The sequence below is a fragment of the Osmerus eperlanus genome, chromosome 13 (genome assembly GCF_963692335.1).
Source record: "Osmerus eperlanus chromosome 13, fOsmEpe2.1, whole genome shotgun sequence".
Lineage (NCBI taxonomy): Eukaryota > Metazoa > Chordata > Actinopteri > Osmeriformes > Osmeridae > Osmerus > Osmerus eperlanus.
The window spans coordinates 11,312,827-11,331,740 of record NC_085030.1 but is presented as its reverse complement, the minus strand read 5'-3'; the positions used below and the strand labels follow the sequence as shown (position 1 = coordinate 11,331,740).

The window sequence follows — 18,914 nt, the reverse complement described above, 5'->3', positions numbered from 1 at the left end:
CTAGTCCATTTCCAAATGGCTAAACCTGTAAGGCAGATTGCAGTAGTCGGGGGTGCGGGGTGGGGCAACACTTTCTCTCTTCCTTTCAGATGCCTCTTGATTCAACTTAAAATCACTACTGCGCCAGCTAACTGCTACAGGGATGCGTGGGATGTGCGTCGTGTGTTCTTGGTGTGTCCAGTACCTAGAGTAAAGCCCTTGATTGTCTTCTGGAGGAGTAATGCGCACTGCAGGTGGTGTTGGTACCGATTTTCTGTCACAGTAGATGACAACCATACCAAAGATCTGAACAGCCATGTTGTCTGAAGTCTTGGTAGGGATACAGAAATTATTTTTGAAGTGTTGGGTTATGTAGGGGAGGGGTTGGGGTATAAATTGTCCCTCTTTTCATTCCAGCAACAAAAGCTAACCACACACGGCTCGACCTCGCCAGCCCAATGGATGAATTTCATTTGATAAGTGAATTTATGAAAGATTACTGCAACATCTTGTATTGCTACAGGAATTCATGCGTAATTGTCCAACAATGCAGTGTCTTTTGGGGGTTTGCCGGGGATGGGGAAACTGCAGTTGTCTTTTCCTCTAGTTACAGGCTCGCAGAAAAGCCAGTCCTTCGCAAGAAAGTAGAAATGCAGCAGGGATTAAGGGTTTTTCTTTTCCTGGAGGAACAGACTCTCGGGTCATGTTCCTCCAGGTTTTGCTTTTTATCCTGTTAAAACGGCAAAAAAAAAGCAAAAGACTCCGGTGGTGGCACTCCTGGTTTCTCAGGATGGGGTTCAATTCCCTGCGGTGTCTTTGCTTTTAATCCTGCTGTCAGACATGGTTGAGCTATCTGAAGGAATATAGGAATGTAGCTAACAAATTGACTTGTGAGGACTACTTGGTTTGGGATCCCTATAGCTTAGTTGTCTCATGGGTTCATGCTAAGTGACTGTTTCAATGAAGTAATGAATGCATCAATGGACAATAAAAATAAATTGTGCAACCTTGATGTGTGAAATGATAATCTGTCCTTAATTTAAGGTCATTTGTGAAGTTGAAAGCATTTTGTACATGTATGTTAAATATTACATGATTATGCAACAATTTGATGGACCATTAAACCTTGAACTCATGTAAGATGATGTTGCACAACTGATGCTGCTTTTGTGATCCAATATATGCATGTGAGTGAATAAAACTTAACTTAAACCGTGGTTACGTGTCAAAGCTACATTTTCTTTTTTTATATCTTGCCTTAACTAAGATCAATGTTTATACTATACATCACATACCGAAATATATTGTGGAAGGCCTCCCAAATAGTTCACTTTTGAGTAAGATGGTGGTACAACAATCGAAATACACTAGCTACATGTTTCAACCATAACTGAATCATGGGAATTTTACAGTTTATGTAGGTGATACGTGTTACATCTGCAACACTTTAAAATAAACACAGGCCTGAGTACAAGCCGTCCATGGGTGAAGTATACACTATCAGCATTAACACCAGTATGAGAAGTACACTAGCTGTATCTTAGAATTATTACAGAAAGAAAACATTTCGGCTCCCTCTACCGGCGAAAACAATCGTGTGATGTTAGTTGCAGTACCAGTACAGTAGCTTGCTTAGCCGCATTAGCCAGCAGCTAGTATCCATACCAGATTTCGCGATAATAGCTGTGTGCTTCATGAGGCAGAAAGAAAGGAGAGATGTGGTCCTTTTTTGCTAGGGATCCTGTCAAAGACTTCAATTATGAAATTTTGCCCGACACACAAGAATCCTCCGGGATATGGACTCTCCACCGGGGAAAGCGAAAGGTGAGGTCCGGAGTGAACGAAGCAATAAACGCTGCTTCGACCAAGGCCTTTGCTCTATCAGTGTAGTTAGTATGATGAATACGGATAGCATGAAGCTAGCTAGCTATTTACCTACTACTACTAGGCTAGCTAACCACCATCGCAGTCTTCGATATGTGCAAGTCAGGTCGTTCTGAGACACATTTTTGTGTTAAAAGTAAAACTACCTAGCGAACCGCCTCTTCATAACATATATGAAGCTAGTTTGTAACATTTAAAAAAAGTAATATTTGATTACAACGAGTCTAGCTAGCAAGGAAGCTGTTGTAGCTTGCATGCAAGATAGCCACGTATTTCTCGCCACGTCAATGTGTACCAGTTGTAGCCACTATTAGCTAGCCACCACTTATTGTCTTAATGCTTTTGACAAGCTTTTAAACCATGGACTCCACCATGGAATTTATCCAGTCCCCTAGGCCGTAACTTGCGTTACACATACATGTAGATTAGCTGCTAGACCATCTCTATGTAGATGCTAATTAACAACAGAACTGTCTAGCCGAGCATCCATCCCTCTTAATATGGGCAGCGAGCTTTGGCTACATTTTAATACGAAGCACCGTTTTAACAGGATCTATTTAGTATCTATATCTCATTTTCTGAACATACCATGTGTTCGTACTTTGAAGAAGAAATGTTATTGTAACCATGAAGTGTGCACTGTGTATTTTCTGTGTATTTAAGAGTTTGGGCTGTCAGGTGACATTAAATGTAATTGACACACACCTTAAACAATGAACCCCCATCCGCTTTCTCCAGACCGGTGGGGAGCCAGTGTCAGTGTTCGTCTATGAAGTTGCCCAGGGTACAGAGGAACAAACCCAGCTAGCCAAGTCTGCCTTCAAACGAATGAAGACCCTCCGGCACCCCAACATTCTGGCCTATGTGGATGGACTAGAGGTGTGTGTGTGGACCTGTATTATGGTGGTAGCTCATCAAGTATCAGACCGCTGAGTTTAATGACCTATTCAGCAAATATTAGATCATGCATGAATCAAAAGTAAATTGGAATCAGACCAAGTATGTTTCTGTCACCTTCATCTCAGTGTCCCCCTGTATCTTTCTTTCTGCATTTGTTTGCGCAGATTGAGGTGAGTAAGTCAAAAACTACAACAGCTAGCTCCCCATCCCTACTGTCCTCCACCATCAAGTGAGGATGCAGTAGTGTCTTTGTGGTTTCAGCCACAGGGCTGATTGTGTCATACCATCTCATAATCCCCACACAAATACAATTCAATTCCTTTTCCAGCTGTCTCGTCTGTGTTTCCTTCTTGGCTATATCCCCTCTCTGCTCCTCCATGTGCAAATTTCCAAAAGGGTGTTGATCTTTCACATAGTGATGGAGGACAACCCAGAAAAAGCATAAACTGAACTGTACTAACAGTGTCTGATCTTGGTAAAGCAGTATTTATTATACTGGAGCTGCCAAAGAGGTCAAATGAGAGAGGAAGCCAGTGATGCAGTGACACAAAGCATGAACGCTGCGATACGATTGCCTTGCAGACCGAGAAGAGCCTCTACCTGGTGACGGAGCAGGTGACACCGCTGGCTGCCCACCTCAAGGCCCAGGCTGAGAGGGGAGGCTCTGGGGAGCTGGAGGTGTCCTGGGGGCTCCATCAGATTGTGGTCAGTGAATTGGGGGGGAGGGGGGGGGGGGGGGGGATTAAACCATCTTTTGCTACTTGATGCATCTTGCATTCTCACCATTTCACGCCACTCTCTCTTTAAGCCACATTGATAAACTGTCGTTCCCCTCGTAGAAAGCTCTGAGCTTCCTGGTGAACGACTGCCACCTGCTCCACAACAACCTGGGGATGTGGGCAGTGTTTGTGGATCGGGCCGGCGAGTGGAAGCTGGGCGGGCTGGACCACATGACCCCGGAGCAGGGGGACGGCTCCTCCGCACTTCCACACCCGAAGACAGTTCAAACTGACATGGAGAAATACGACCCTCCTGAATCGCCCAACAGTGGTGGTGAAAAATGGTGAGAGGGAAAAATAGTCTGATGTTTTGTACTACAGAGTCTCTGTAATTTACTACAGAGGTTTACTCCTCAATTTACAAATGACTTGGAGTCACACCTGTACATTTATTTTGGACCATATTTATATTGAGCATTATCCTGGTACAGTTCAGTCTGCTTGACCTTTGCTCCATGTGTCTTCCAGGGCAGGGGATGTTTGGCGGCTGGGCTGCCTGATCTGGGAGGTGTTCAATGGGCCGCTGCCCCGAGCCTCCTCCCTGCGCTCCCTGGGAAAGGTAAAACACCCTGTCCTAGTAACCCCTTTCAACAGCCGTCAAACACAGCTCCTCATTCTGAACAGTTCATTTCAACAGAGAATGTTCATGTGTTTTTCTCTCAAAAACACAAACATGGTATAGCACAAAATGAGTTCATGAGATTCTGCGAAAGGGAGATCATGTGAGATACTCATCTGATGTTCCCACTCATGAGTGCAGGTCCCCAAATCTCTGGTTCCCCACTACTGTGAGCTGGTGGGGGCTAACCCCCGGGCCCGGCCCAACCCCTCCCGCTTCCTCCAGAACTGTCGCTCCCCCGGAGGCTTCCTCAGCAACAGCTTTGTGGAGAGCAACCTCTTTCTGGAGGAGATCCAGGTATGGAAACAAAGACCACAACCCCCACCCCTCCCCCATGGATGCATACCGTAAATCCCATGCAGGTATGCCCTTATATAGATACTCTGCGAGAGGCCGCTTGAGTGTGTATGTGAATGTTTGCTTACTGTGTGTGTACATCCTGTGTGTGTGTTTCCAGATCAAAGAGCCAGCGGAGAAGCAGCAGTTCTTCCAGGACCTGAGTGAAAACCTGGACTCTTTCCCGGAAGACTTCTGCAAACACAAGGTGCTGCCACAGCTGCTCACCGCCTTCGAGTTTGGCAACGCCGGCTCCGTGGTCCTCACCCCGCTCTTCAAGGTAAGCCCTTCTCACACACGTACACACGCTGCCACTCCCCCCGCTAGTGACTTTGGAGGAGGAGGGCATTTGAATAAAGGCTCAGTAATATTTGTTTAGGAACTGTACAGTCTATCAACAAATATGTATAAGATAGATGGCCTGTCCTACAGGGAATAGCCAACGATTACCGCCGCCGACTGGTCTCCCCTGCTCCTTCACTTCATCTTCTCCCCGCTCCTCTGTCTCTCCCAGGTGGGGAAGTTCTTGTCGGCGGACGAGTACCAGCAGAAGATCATTCCTGTCATTGTGAAGATGTTTTCCTCCACGGACCGGGCCATGAGGATTCGGCTGCTGCAGCAGGTACTGTACCTGGGGCCGCTGCGCTATGGCGGACCTTCTAGTGACCGTGTAGCCAGGAGCATGGAGACAGGCTGCTAAAGTAGTAGTGATGCTCTCCTGCATTTCCTGGTCGTCTCTTACTCTGTCTGACCCTCCTTCTGCTTGCGTCTTTCTCTCTCTCTCTTTCTCTATATTTCTTTCCTCTCAATCTCCTCTCTTCCTGCCTCCCTCTCCATTGACTCTTTTTTTCCCCTCTGTCCCTCTGTTCTCAGATGGAACAGTTTATCCAGTATCTGAACGAGGCGGCAGTCAACTCCCAGATCTTCCCTCATGTTGTTCATGGCTTCACAGACACCAACCCTGCCATCAGGGAACAGACAGTCAAGGTATACATCCGTTCCTGTACACTCGTTTGGATAAACCACTGCCCTCACACGTCATAACCTATGTATACAGCTACATCTAAGCATTACTTGCTTTCTAATACCAATACAAGGCCATCTGGCCAACAATGAGTTCTCTACTCCCAGCTGTTGTAATAGAGATGTTATCTCTCTCTCTCCAGTCCATGCTGCTGTTGGCCCCTAAGCTGAACGAGGCCAACCTGAACCAGGAACTGATGAGGCACTTTGCCCGACTGCAGGCCAGAGACGAGCAGGGCCCCATCCGCTGCAACACCACTGTATGCCTGGGCAAGATCGCCCCCTACCTCAACGCCGGGGTAACTACACCTGCTGCAACAAAGAATTTTTTATCTCTCTCTGTCAATCCATCCCTTTCGTTCTCTCCATATATTTTCTCCACCCTTCCACTCCTCTCTTTTCGTTCCTCTCATCCGTCTCTCCTCTGCTGTGTAGACGCGGCAGCGCGTGCTGATCTCGGCCTTCTCTCGGGCCACCAAGGACCCCTTCCCCGCGTCGCGGGCGGCTGGCGTGCTGGGCTTCGCCGCCACGCACAACTTCTACAGCGTGATGGAGAGCGCGGCACGCGTCCTGCCCACACTCTGCACCCTCACCGTCGACCCCGACAAGAGCGTCAGGGAGCAGGTGAGGACCGCCCAACACCCCCCTCGAACCCTTACACTGCCACTCTCACCACCCCGACCTTCACCCCTTAACTACCCCCCCACTACCCTCCTGCCCAATACATGTCAGGCCAATCACTGTCCCTTTCCCTCTCCATTCCTGCTCCTCTTTCACCTCACCTTTTATTTCTTCTTTTTCTCGCATTCCACCTTCCTCTAGGCATTTAAGGCCATTAGGAGCTTCCTGACCAAGCTGGAGACAGTGTCTGAAGACCCAACCAAACTGGCAGACATAGGTCTGTATTACACAAACACACACATGCACACACACTTGGAAACAGCCTGGTCACACATTCACACACCCAATACTTTCCTTTTTAGTACTAGCATGCAAGACACAATCCTCAGTCCTTTTAATCTTCGTATTTTATACCTCTCCATCCCTCAACTTTATAGAAAAGGATGTGATGTCATCGGCGCAGCCAACAGGGGCGGCGACCAGCTGGGCAGGATGGGCGGTGACCGGCGTGTCGTCACTGACCTCCAAGCTGATCCGGAACGCTCCAGGAACAGAGGGAGGGGCCCCAGTAACAGATAGTGGCCCCGCCAGCACCCCTCGCACGGGGAGCCCCGACACAGACACAGCCCCCCAACCTGCAGGTGAGGGCTGGAGCAAGGACCCAGAGGCCTTGTCATATCTCAGTCCCTCTGGAGTAGTACAGCTCTGGTACTTAGTTGTACCTCTTGCAGTAGCTACAACATAAGGACCTGTTGTAGACTTGTACCATTACAGAACCTTTCCTCTATTGTTACCTTCTGATTAACTTGGCAGTACTATATATGTTTTTATTTTTTACAAACTGGAGTACTTTGCTGTTTAACTACTGTAGTACAGAACTGAAGGGCAGGTCTGTAGTGCTGTCTGTCTAGTATTGAGACCCTTTTCTAAATCTGCTGTTTCCCTCTCATAGAGCCAGAGGCTAAACCACCACAGTCTTCCATGACCCCAAATGCTGCCTTTAACAGTGGCAACCAATCAGACCCTCCTGCTGCAACAGTCAAAGAAGAGGAGCCAATCGGTGACCGGTGGGATGATGAGGAGGACTGGGGCAGTCTGGAGGTGAGGACTGAGGTACAGGTTGGCCCTGATAGTTCAGTAACATTGGAATGTGACATTCAGGTTCCAGAGGCGTGTCCCTATAAAGCGATGATTCCACCAGCCTCTTATCTCTCTCTCAAACTGACAGGAACCAGAAAAGGTTCCAGCAGACCCAGATGATTGGAATTCCTCTGACTGGTCGGGAGTGTCAACAGTCAAAAAGAAGGCCAACGAGAGAGCAGTATGTTGTTGTCTTTTGACCTGGGTTCTATTCTTTGAGGCAGAATGCAAATTGTTTATTGATTAGTCATGCATCTAGTTCACTGCAACTTTTTGTGTACTTCCCTTGCCGTTCAGGTGGCTGGAATTTCCTCCTCCGCCATGAAAAAGCCGAGCGCAGATTGGAGCAGCTCTGGCTGGGATGCTGATGACAGCTGGTCCAACGAGAAGGAGGCTGACGGGCAGGGTCAGAGTTCGCCAGGCGAGGAGGGGTGGGGCCACGACTGGGAGGAGGAGGCGAGCGCCCCAGGCAGCAAGAACGTCCTGCCAGAGGGGGTGCGGCTAGCCAGCGAGTATGACTGGGACAGCAGTAAAGGGGCCGGTCACAGCGACCCCTTCGCCAGCGTGTCACAGAGAGCAGCGCCCACAGCCACGGTGAGGAGCTGGGCAGGGATGGGCCTGGGAGGCGTACACCGTTTGTCCACTTTTTAAAGAACTGTGTCCATGTGTGTACTGTGTTCTCCAGCAGGCTGGGGGTAGCTGGGGGGCGGATGCCTCGGGAGACTGGGGCACAGAGGAGAGCTGGGAGTCGGTGGACGGGGCCCAGGGTGAGTCCCTCAGGGATTCAGTCAGAATAATAAGGATTAGATATATTTTCTTATTCTAAGATGTACTTTTTTCATCTCCACAGGCCTAAGCAAGGCTGAGCTGGCCAAGAAGAAACGCGAGGAGCGAAGGAAAGAGCTGGAAGCCAAGCGGGCAGAGCGCAAGGCGGTCAAAGGTCCCCTCAAACTGGGGGCGCGGAAAATTGACTGAGGATTATGAGACGAGGAAGGAAGGGACATGGAGCGATAAAGACTTTTCGACCTTAACTCTTCCCCAAGGAGTGGGGATGTATGGAAGGTGCTACATTCCATCATGAAAGGGAGTAGACAGGACAAACATGGGGAGAGGGTCAGGAGGATGTGAACAATATGGACCTTGCCACATGGTGCTACTAAGTGCACCCTGGCTTAAAGAGGAGGCAGAATTGTGTCCCTGTATTCACAAAGTCTGAGTAGCAGTGCATATCTGGGATCAGTTCTTTGTCATGAGATTACACAGATGGGAGGAAGGCCTGATTCCAGAACAGCACTTAGACTCACGGTGAATGCAGTCCTGTGTTTGACCTGGCGACACGTGCCACGAGGCGAGATTAATAGGACTATTCTGGGAATTGATCTAACACACACATTGCTCATCTGTTTTTAGATAAACCCACCATAATGTTGACATTGTAAAGTGTACATATGCACATTTGTCTGAAAACAACCAAGAATCAAAAGTTTGTTTTTAAAGATGAATATATATATATGTCCCAGTATAGGAATATAAGTGGGTAGATGCTGAATGTTCAATTCATTACATTCACATACTACACACAGAATGGGTTATGAATGTTTTAGGGCAACAAATAACAGATGAAGACTAATACAAGTCTATGCATGCGTGGAACTGTATGTGTGAACTCAAACCAATCAGTTTACTATTGTACCTCCCTAAGAGGGTCAGTGATGGTCTCAGTTTTTAGAATGGATCTCCTACAGAATTACTCACCTGGACCCATTCACAAGCAATGGGGTGTTACATCATGCTTCATCATCATGCTTCATTTCAAAGAAGACACGAAGATCCCTTCTTGTATGGATTCAAGTCACAATCTTATCAGTCATACAAATTTAGCACCGTGATTATTTGTGAGGATGGTTGTATGCGGGGGTGGGTAACAAAGTTATTTCCATTGGTCTTTATTTGTGCCTTTCTTTGATGGCAGCACTGTTCAGGGGTGGCAGTGGAAAGGTGATAAACTGTATGCTGTATGTTTGTTATGTTGCAAATTGAGAGGTTTTATTTTGTTCAGTGACAAAGGAAAGACAGTGGAGGAACGGATGCATTATTTTGTAAAGTTGGGGAAACTTGTGTACAATGTAAGCTCCAAAAGAAAAATAAACTATGCCAACTAAATTAAGTGACTAAAAAAGGCAAACAGAGGAGTAAGCTATTTCCCACAGTTTCTCATTGTTAGAATTTAACATGTTCAAGTTAATACAATTCCACCTAATTTAGGGTTAGGGTCAATGGAGTTTTTCACCCAAAACACATTTCAAAATGACAAAACATCTAGTGACACATGGTACAATATTTATTTGAAAATTAAAAACAGTTAAATCAACTCATGTTAATCTAGTGCCATCATGTTCAGTCATTCAATCAAAAGATTTACATTGCAATCCCTGCCAGCTAATATACAAAATCAAGTGCTCCATGTATTACGCATTAATCGTGAGTAAAACAGTGATGGCCAGCAGTAGTGTAATACGAGTAGTGCAGTGAGAAGCATTTTTGTTCACTTCAAAAGGATAATGCTTAATAGAACAGTTTTAGAACTGGGCATTCTATGGTTACATCTTGCTCCCTCCACATGGGTGCTGAGGCTTGCAGATGAGAAAAAAAAAGCACATTATCATTTGTCGTTGATATCATTGTCATTTATTTGACTTCTCCTTCTTCCCACCACTAAAGATGGCTGAAGCCAAAGCAGCAATGCCAAATCCAACCACAGCAGCCACCCCAAGCCCCACACCAACCTGCACGGCCGTCCGCACCTGGAATATACACCCAATAAACAAATAGCAAAAGTTATGACTACATATTACAAGTTCAAAGACAATATTAATATAGTGGACCTGGATCAGTACTGTCTGTGATAACAAACTTTTCCTGACCTAAGCCTTACCTTCAAAACTAGAACGATCTAAGTTTATAAGAGAACCCTTTAATGTACATGTAAAGCACACCTACCTGGCGAGACTCTGCCTTCCCGTATCTCAGCTCTGTTGCAAAGTGCTCGCAGTTTCCCCTAAAGACACAGAAGGGAAGTTCTGCTCCCACCATTTCCTTTGCCTCTTTCAGGATCAGGTGGACGGGCCTGGGGTCACACTTCTCATCCAGGCTATTTTTGATGCACCACTTGTCGGTCCCCACCACATCCCAGAGCTCCTCTTTCTTCACCTTGGCCTTGTCGTGCATCACTGACATCATGCTGCTAGACCCCGCCCCCTGGCCTTCAGCTTCATGGGGAGCAGAAGAGAGAAATAGGGATATGACCGGGGGACCGAGGATGGAGAGAGAGGAGGGGTAAAAATCACTTAGAATCCAATTGTCTACTTAGTAGTTTAGTCAGGTACTGTGTAAAGTACTGGTCTATATTTGAGTGCCCAAAAAAGATATGCAATTATTATTTTATTTTTACAGGGAGGTGCCAAGTGAACCACAAAGCCATCTCCAATGTACACAGCCCAATGCTGGTAGTTCCCACGGTCAATCTCAATTAGATCTCCAGGTTCCGGCTTCTCATCATACTATGGCCACATGAAGAAAAAAAAATTAGAACAAAAAAACAATTTTGCTCAACTGCACAGTGTTGTTAAATTGTTAATTCAATAACATTAAACAAGTCATTGACAAATTGTTTATAAACTTACTAATGTTGGAGCCATAGGTGTTCTTCTGTCTGCTTCTAGTCCTCTGATTCCTATATGAGAAACTTGTCATAGGATTTCAGGTTTTTCTTTCCTAAACGGTGTGAAAAGCGACCTAAAAAATAAACCATAAACTCTAAAATAAACCATAAACTCTACTGTTATTTGACTGTTTCGGGTGTTGTTTATGGAGTTAACAGTTACATTCAGTAGGCCGACAATGTGGGTTAAATCCCATGGCATTCAATTTACAAAATAGGTCTCTTTTTGTAAGGTTCATGTGCTTGTAGACCGGTTTTATATCGATTTCAGGTTTACTGATTTGAATTGTAATTCCCTTTTTATTCGTTAAAGCTTTCATTAGACATGGCGCAATAGCTATCTATCTAGGTTCATTTGCACAACCGCATTTTCAATTATGCTACCATACTCATTTCGCAGACGCTTTTATCCAAAGCGACGTACAAACACTTCATATAAAAGTACAACACAGTTCTATAGTTTTGCATTACAGTGGTTTGTGGCAAAGAACAGTCTGTTAGCTATCAATAGTAGTTGGTCTGTCTGTTTACATTCACCTCAAACTCCAGTGCGTAGCCATCTTAGATAGCTGGCTAACATAAGTTAGCTCCTTCATAATAACACAACTTGACAAGATGTACTCAACAAATCTGAGATAAGTATATTTTGTGACTTTCATCAAGTAATGCTTACCGCAGTCAATAGAAACGTCCACATACAGCGATCGACAAAGCTGTCAAAGATCACCTGCCAAATGAGGGCTGCAGTCAGCGGGCTGAGTTAACTGTGAGGACGTGGATTTTGCCTCAATAGAAACGTCCACATACAGCGATCGACAAAGCTGTCAAAGATCACCTGCCAAATGAGGGCTGCAGTCAGCGGGCTGAGTTAACTGTGAGGACGTGGATTTTGCCTCTGACAAATAAACGTTAGTTTGTACACGGACAGTGGGACTGATCTTAGAACAGCACTTACAATCTCGTCATTGAGAACGGTCCTGTCAAGCGACATGTGCCACGAGACTGTGTCAAGAAGACTCTCATCGACTGTCATGGTAGTCATACTATTGAGTAACATAGGAAATTACTCGCAGTACGGGTTATGAATTATTGCAAATGTTTGCAAATAAGATGAAGACTCCAAAGCAATCTGGTTCAGTTATTCCAAAGATTTAATGTGCATTCCCTGCCAGTTAACACACTTTCATTATCTATAGATAACATATCTGTTACAATTTTAAGTGTTTTGGAACAAGGTTTGGAAAACTTGACATCATTTTATGACAAACAACAGTTTAACAGTTACAAACAGCATCAAAGGGATGCGATTTAAAATTTTCGTCTTGAAGAACAGGATGACTCAGTTATCAGTTATTGCACATTGGAGTATTAGAAAAACTCAACATTGACAAAGGTTTGTTAAGCGGACCAACAATATAATCAATCTTAATATAAGTTATTGTAGCCTAGAATTTACAAGGTACATATTGTACAGTTTAATTCAAGAACTACAACCTAGCTTATGCTCACTACCTTCAAGACAATGGCACCTTCATATGTGGCAAAAAAAGAAATGTCATACAATCTTTTTCCAAGTGCCTATTCTTTGTGTTTTTTTCATGAATGGCAGTTTAAATTTATTTCCATAAAAAAAACTGATATTGTACCCCTTCCACCCCTACAAAAACAGGTAGTTATTGATCAATTGAATCATAGGAGTATAGTATAAGTGCTGTTTGAATAATTAATCTATTAGGCATGCTAGAGAATAGCTGCTTATATAGCATTCCCATCTCTTGTGGATTGTACAGGTCGTTACTGATATTCCTTTTTCTCTTTTTTTCCACTTCCAAAGAAGGCTCCTGCCAGGGCGACAATCCCAAAGCCAACCACAGTGGCCACGCCCATCCCCACACCAGCCTTCACAGCCTGACGCACCTGGAACACACACAAAAACAAATTGCAACTACTATGATTTTGTTCTCTGAAGTGATTTGCTGAGTAAACTATAGACATGGACCAGTACTGTGATGAACAGTCCTTAGGGCTTTGAGTCTTGAACCACTCTGAACTCCATCCTGTCCTAATCTACTAGGATCCAGGTCTCGTATAGACCCTATTTAAGTAAATTTAGCATCTTTACCTGGCGAGACTCTGCCTTCCCGTATCTCAGCTCTGTTGCAAAGTGCTCGCAGTTTCCCCTGAAGACACAGTAGGGAAGTTCTGCTCCCACCATCTCCTTTGCCTCTTTTAGGATCAGGTCAACGGGCCTGGGGTCACACTTCTCATCCAGGATATTGTTGATGCACCACTTGTCAGACCCCACTACATCCCAAAGCTCCTCCTTCTTCACCTTGGCCCTGTCGTGCATCACTGACATCATGCTGCTAGCCCCCGCCCCCGGGACTTCAGCTGTAGGGTGAGAGGAGAGATATGAGGGAAGGGGTAGAATCACTCAGAATTCAAGTCTCCCTCAGTTGTTCAGGTACCGCTTATGGATTATTCTCATCTTGACCAGTTCGTTCATCTCTCAGATAAGAGATTACTTCTAATTCTTACAGGGAGGTGCCAAGTGAACCACAAAGCCATCTCCAATGTACACAGCCCAATGCTGGTAGTTCCCACGGTCAATCTCAATTAGATCTCCAGGCTCCGGCTTCTCATCATACTATGGCCACATGAAGAAAAGAAAAAAAGTTTAGAAATAGTTTAAAAATAGCATTTAATTAGTTAAACTATTCAAGTGCCATATATTTACACATCCTAATTTATCAGAATGAAAGACTTAAATGTATTCATAAAAATCGGTTTTACATGATTATTTTAACATTAAATCATAAACTTACTAAAGTTGGGGCCATGAGTGTTCCTCTGGTGTGAAGTTTTCTGGTCGACAGTGGTTTCGATTTCGAAATCGTTCAGACGGTAAGTAAGAGATCAGCTCAGACCAATGGTCATTTTTTGATTACGAAGCAAATGTTACAGCTGTAAGGCCATTTTGACAAATTAATTTAACAGTAGAAATACACTACTATGCACTGATAGTAACCATGATCACCAGTAGTATTATTTAAAATGCCCTCTGCTCTGGTGAAAGTGACCTCAGACTGAGAATGAGATGGGGCAAATATCTTCAACCGTTTAAACAATCTCTGGTTATCCTAGGATATATTGAATAACTGGAACCAGTGTTTCTACACTAAATACCCCAATATGTAAAAAAAAAATTGCCTACATAATAATGCCGTGACAGCCAGCTAGCTATGGCTACAGTACAATTTCTGTTTTACATCAGCCTCCGTCCTGGAAAGTGGTAGTTGGGTAACGTAACACATAATTACATCATAAATCAGAGATTTGTTGGGTAACGTGTGTATCTTAACACATAATGACAAAATCATAAATCGGAGATTAGTAGCTTTTGATTTTCATCTGTAGTTGCTCTCACCTTTGCCTCGGTTATATGGCGTCAGTTTAAAAGTCAGCTTCTGTTCTGACTGTAGTAAAGCTGAGACTGCCTGACAGCTCTGAAATCAACAACAAACCAATAGGCGTTGCCTTCGAATAGCTTTTTTCTGACGTAATTACTTTCCCTGTGATCTTTTTATGAAAAAAAATATATATATATTTGATATTTTTTTAATTCTTTTTATTTTACATTTACGAGTAACATATCGTGTAACATAACTTATCGTGATCATAAACTAAAAAAATAATATATGTATTTTTTTTCCTCGATCCCCAGAGGTAAACTGTGGAATTGTTTGTTCCCACTAGATGGCAGTAATTAAATCAAACGTGTTCTTTCGCTGTTCGCATTTACCATCGAATATAACAAAAGAAGAAGTGTACCATCGAAGAAGCGGGACTTCCGTCTTTGCACCGCCGTTTTGCGATTTTGTCTGAAGTATAATCAAACTACACGACATTTCATGTAAAATATTGAAACATTTTTGTTTGTAAGCTGGGAATAGATGTTTATGTGACTTTTCAAAGTTAAACAATCAAACGATGTCTACCGTTTTTGGTAGTACTACTATGAAAGCCATGCAGACCTCTCACAGTCATACGACGCAAAATGTATTCAGGTGAGAAAATCGTCCAGTCACTAGTGGTCCTACATCAGTATTACATGGTTCAAATATCAATAATGTATCTTGACTTGACTACATCTGTTGTTGAGGTCTGTCATCATAATATTTCAAGAGCTTGGGCGAAAGGTATTTTAACTTAGTATTCAGCTTTTGCAGTATTTTCTTTTGCAATGTTTTTAATATATATCTACCATATTTTCTATCTTGTATATGTTCAGCCCTCAGGAACTTTCTCTGGAGATCAAGTCCTTCATCAGCGGAGTAGACCAAAACCAGGGTCGGAAACTTAGCGTGCGTGAGCATGCCCGCTGTGCCGTGCGCCTGTTGCGCTCCGTCCCCGCCTGTCGCGGTGCCGTGCTTGAGCACCTGAGGGGCGTATATGATGAACACGTCTCCGCCTTCCTGCACCACCTGGAAATGGAGGGAGACGGCAACTCCGCCCACAGCTCCAACCTGGAGGACGTGATCATGGAGGTCCATGGTGTGCTGTCAGAGTTCATCCGCCTCAACCCCCGAGCCTGGGCACCTTTGGTGTCATCCTGGGCCGTTGACCTGCTGGGCCAGCTGAGCAGCAAGCATGCTGGCCGCCGGGCTGCCCCTCACTCCTCCAGCCTCAACGAGCTGCTGCAGCTGTGGATGTCCTGCGCCGCTACTCGCTCTCTTATGGAGGCCTACTCCCAGTGCCTGGCAGCCATGTTGGCCTGGTGCCCAGACGCCTGCGTAGATGCTCTGCTGGACACGTCGGTCCAGCACTCCCCGTACTTTGACTGGGTGGTGGCCCACATTGGCTCCTCCTTCCCAGGCACGATCATCAGTCGAGTGCTAGCCTGTGGCCTCAAGGACTTCTGCTCCCACGGTTACCCGGGAGACAAGCTCGGTCAGGGGGGAGCAGATAAGGGTAGCCGAGTGCCAAAGATCGGCTCTGTGGTGGGCATCCTCGGCCATCTGGCGGCGCGACACTCGGACAGCATCCGACGAGAGCTGCTCAGGATGTTCCAAGACAGCTTGAGCCCGCCCCCTATGTCCAGCTCCGGCTCCTCCTCCTGGGAGAGCTCCGCACAGCTCCGAAGTGCCACAGTGCCATTCCTCCTCCAGCTGGCGGCGCTGTCCCCGTCTCTCCTTGGTGCTGTGTCAGCAGAGCTGGTGGAGTCTCTGAGGCCGCCGGTGCTCCTCCAGCTCCAGGTGGTGCTCCAGGGCCTGCCCCGGGATGAGCTGGACAACATGCTGGGCCTGGCCGTTCACCTCATCAGCCAGAGCCCTGCCGGTGGCGCCCGCGTCCTACGCTTCCTGGCCGACACCGCCACCCCTGCCTCCGTCATCATCTCGGGCCCTACGCCCTCCCCCAACGAGGGGGTCCGCGAGGCCTGCGACCGCCTGCTCCAGATGCTCCTCCTGCACCTCCACAAGCTGGTCTACAACCGTCCCGAGGGGGCCGAGGTCAACCCCCACTCTCCCGCCGCCCAGACCCGCCGTGTGGTCCCCTTCCTTGAGGAGCTGCAGTCCCACGTGGGGGAGCTGTGTGCCGAGACACTGAGGCTGGAGAGGAAGCGGCATCTCTGGCTGCACCAGCTGCTGTGTCTGCTGTCCGTGTACGGCGGCCCCAGTGTAGCTACAGAGGCCCTCTGCCAGCTGCTCACCCAGGCCCGCAACCCAGAGGAGCTGGCCCTGGCCTGGCAGCTCCACAGCCCGCTCTCTGCCTGCCTGCCCGGGCTCCTGCCTGCAGCAGTGGCCCGCTGTGTGGCCCAGATCCACACCCACACCCTAGGGCCCCGGCAGCTCCGGCAGCTGTTGCTCAACCTGGCGTCCGCCATGCAGAGCCAGGAGGAGGAGAGGAGAGGGGCTGGAGCTGGGGGCGCCCAGGCCTCCATGGCGGTGCAGGTGGGGGCCGCGGTCTCAGGACACCTCCACAACTTCTGCCCACTGCTCCTCCACGGGGACTTGGGGGTATCCCACTCTGCCGTGCGGCTCCTGTCCTGCAGCCCTCTCCCCCGTGCAGCTGCCCCCGCCCATCTGCTGCTGGTCTGCAGGGCCACCGTCACTCACTTTTTCCTGGCCCTGCGGAGGAGAGGAGAAGGAGGGAAAGGGAGAGATGGAGGACAGGTGGGAGAGGCGGTGAACTGCTCGGTGAGCCTCTTGTCCCGTCTTGCGGCCTACTCCTCCCTGACCCTCAAATGTGTCCTGCAGCAGCTAGTGGAGGGAGCCCTTCATAAAGGCAATTCAGACCTGTTTGGAGGGCAGACGGAGGAAATGGGTGTGGAGACCCTTGTCTCCTTGGCCCCAACCCAAGACCTGGGAGCCTCTCTGCTGGACATCAATTGCAAGTTTGGCACCACAGTCAACTTCTCCGGCAGTGTGTGGTCAGTGTTCCATGCCGGTGTGATTGGTAAAGGGCTGAAAGTCCGCACGGCCAAGCCCCATCCTGACCCAGCCGGGGTCATTCAGAATGTTCAGACTCTCCTGGCAGTCACCGTTCAGTGCTGCAGTGCTCCTGGAGTTTCGGGGGGAAACGGAAGCCTCAACAACGGAGGTCATCACCCAGCCTCTGACCCCGAGGAGCCTCCACCCATCAGTGCAGAGGCAGCCAAGGTGGTTGCCGTGACGCTGGTGGAGAACATTTGCCCAGACGTGGCCAACGGAGAACTGTCATGGCCACCGGAGGAGCATGCTCGCACCACCGTGGAGAGAGACATCCACATCCGACGATGTTTCGAGGCCCATCCCGTGCTCTTCCCCCTGCTGCACGTTGTGGCTGCTGGGCGTCCAGCTCTCTGCTACTGTTCAGCGGTGCTCCGAGGCCTGCTGGCCACTCTCCTCGCCCACTGGGAGGCTTCTCGAGAAGCTTCGGCCGTGGACTCTCCCTGGCACCTCCAGGCCTCTTGTCTGCTGGTGTCCTGCATGGGTGAAGGCCAGCTGTTGCCCCCTGTACTGGCCAATGTCCATGAGGCTTTCCCTTACCTGACGCCCTTTGAGGTCAGGCTGCTCCTGCTGGCTGTGTGGGAGTATGTGAGGGGCAATGGTCCAATGCCCCAAAAGTTTGTGTTCAGCTCGGAGAAGGGCCTGTTTTGCAGAGACTTCTCACGGGATGGAGATGTGGCCAGATATGTGGCGCCTATCCATAGTGTCCTGCATAAAAACATTGACCGTCTTGGCCACCTGTGCTGGCGCTTTCAACTCTGAGAGAAAAATTGAAAGAACAGATGGAGGGTGGGAGTGAACTGAAGTTAAGGGGGGATAGTAAGTGAATGCAAGTAGGGGGAAGGTTGTGATTGTAAAAGACTGGGAATTGTGGGGGTGTTGCTTTGCAATGTTCAGTATTTGGTTGTTGCTCTCGCCTCATCTAGTTCTGTACCTAAATGTGTCTATTCATTCTTGTTTTTTGTTTGATAACATACAAGTATTTTCTAACTTGCTGTTACTGTGAAAATGCTACTGTCACAATAAATGACCACATAATGACAAATAGGCCTATTTTGTTGTCTTATAATTTTCTTTACTGAAATGCACATCAAATTGAATATGTATGATAATCAACACAGACAACTACAATATAAGCATAACCTTTCCATTTGTATTTTATAAGTGTGTGTGTGGGGGGGCAAATGCAGCTTTTTTTGCAATCTTCCTGTCGGTTCGTCCCATGCTGACGTGTCAGATCCAGAGAAGATAAAGATATACACGAAACAAGATATTTGCCCAATCATAGACAACTGATGAAATATTGAAACGTAATTCGATTTTCCATGATTGTTAAATTACACATGCATTTCCCCCCCACAAAATTAAAATATGTACATATACAATATATATTAAGGAGTATTCTACGTCGATGATAAAAAACG

The 18,914-nt window shown here is 47.0% G+C and overlaps 4 protein-coding genes across 10 annotated transcripts; 2 read left to right on the top strand and 2 right to left on the bottom strand.

Moving 5' to 3' along the window:
* The first annotated feature begins 1,523 nt into the window (after positions 1-1,523).
* scyl1 (SCY1-like, kinase-like 1) lies at positions 1,524-9,471 on the top strand. 4 transcript variants are annotated; one of them, XM_062476070.1, is made up of 18 exons: positions 1,524-1,803; positions 2,602-2,742; positions 3,346-3,468; positions 3,603-3,826; positions 4,011-4,101; positions 4,303-4,458; positions 4,619-4,777; positions 5,012-5,119; positions 5,371-5,484; positions 5,664-5,819; positions 5,956-6,144; positions 6,343-6,418; positions 6,579-6,782; positions 7,094-7,242; positions 7,370-7,462; positions 7,579-7,875; positions 7,970-8,048; positions 8,132-9,471. In XM_062476070.1, exons 1-18 carry the CDS (start codon positions 1,696-1,698, stop codon positions 8,254-8,256), a joined length of 2,592 nt encoding a protein of 863 aa, XP_062332054.1. In that variant the 5' UTR covers positions 1,524-1,695; the 3' UTR covers positions 8,257-9,471. The 4 variants fall into 4 exon arrangements, with proteins under 4 accessions (XP_062332054.1, XP_062332053.1, XP_062332052.1 ...); XM_062476069.1 differs by having other exon boundaries at positions 1,525-1,803; positions 7,967-8,048; positions 8,132-9,470; XM_062476068.1 differs by having other exon boundaries at positions 1,525-1,803; positions 7,094-7,254; positions 8,132-9,470.
* Positions 9,472-9,599: 128 nt separating this feature from the next.
* On the bottom strand, positions 9,600-11,898 carry LOC134032202 (phospholipase A and acyltransferase 3-like). Of its 4 annotated transcripts, none has more exons than XM_062476075.1 (5): positions 11,676-11,898; positions 10,965-11,076; positions 10,733-10,841; positions 10,282-10,550; positions 9,600-10,085 (listed from the first exon to the last, which is right to left on the bottom strand). In XM_062476075.1, exons 2-5 carry the CDS (start codon positions 10,977-10,979, stop codon positions 9,966-9,968), a joined length of 513 nt encoding a protein of 170 aa, XP_062332059.1. In that variant the 5' UTR covers positions 10,980-11,076; positions 11,676-11,898; the 3' UTR covers positions 9,600-9,965. The 4 variants fall into 4 exon arrangements, with proteins under 4 accessions (XP_062332059.1, XP_062332060.1, XP_062332061.1 ...); XM_062476076.1 differs by having other exon boundaries at positions 10,965-11,014; XM_062476077.1 differs by having other exon boundaries at positions 10,965-11,055; positions 11,676-11,776.
* Positions 11,899-12,130: 232 nt separating this feature from the next.
* Positions 12,131-14,503, bottom strand: LOC134032201 (phospholipase A and acyltransferase 3-like). Its single transcript, XM_062476074.1, has 5 exons — positions 14,431-14,503; positions 13,828-13,905; positions 13,541-13,649; positions 13,125-13,393; positions 12,131-12,919 (listed from the first exon to the last, which is right to left on the bottom strand). Exons 2-5 carry the CDS (start codon positions 13,840-13,842, stop codon positions 12,797-12,799), a joined length of 516 nt encoding a protein of 171 aa, XP_062332058.1. The 5' UTR covers positions 13,843-13,905; positions 14,431-14,503; the 3' UTR covers positions 12,131-12,796.
* Positions 14,504-14,796: 293 nt separating this feature from the next.
* Positions 14,797-18,534, top strand: ints5 (integrator complex subunit 5). The gene is made up of 2 exons (XM_062476063.1): positions 14,797-15,069; positions 15,294-18,534. The coding sequence occupies exons 1-2, from the start codon at positions 14,993-14,995 to the stop codon at positions 18,250-18,252; spliced, it is 3,036 nt and encodes a 1,011-aa protein (XP_062332047.1). The 5' UTR covers positions 14,797-14,992; the 3' UTR covers positions 18,253-18,534.
* The last annotated feature ends 380 nt before the right edge of the window (positions 18,535-18,914 follow it).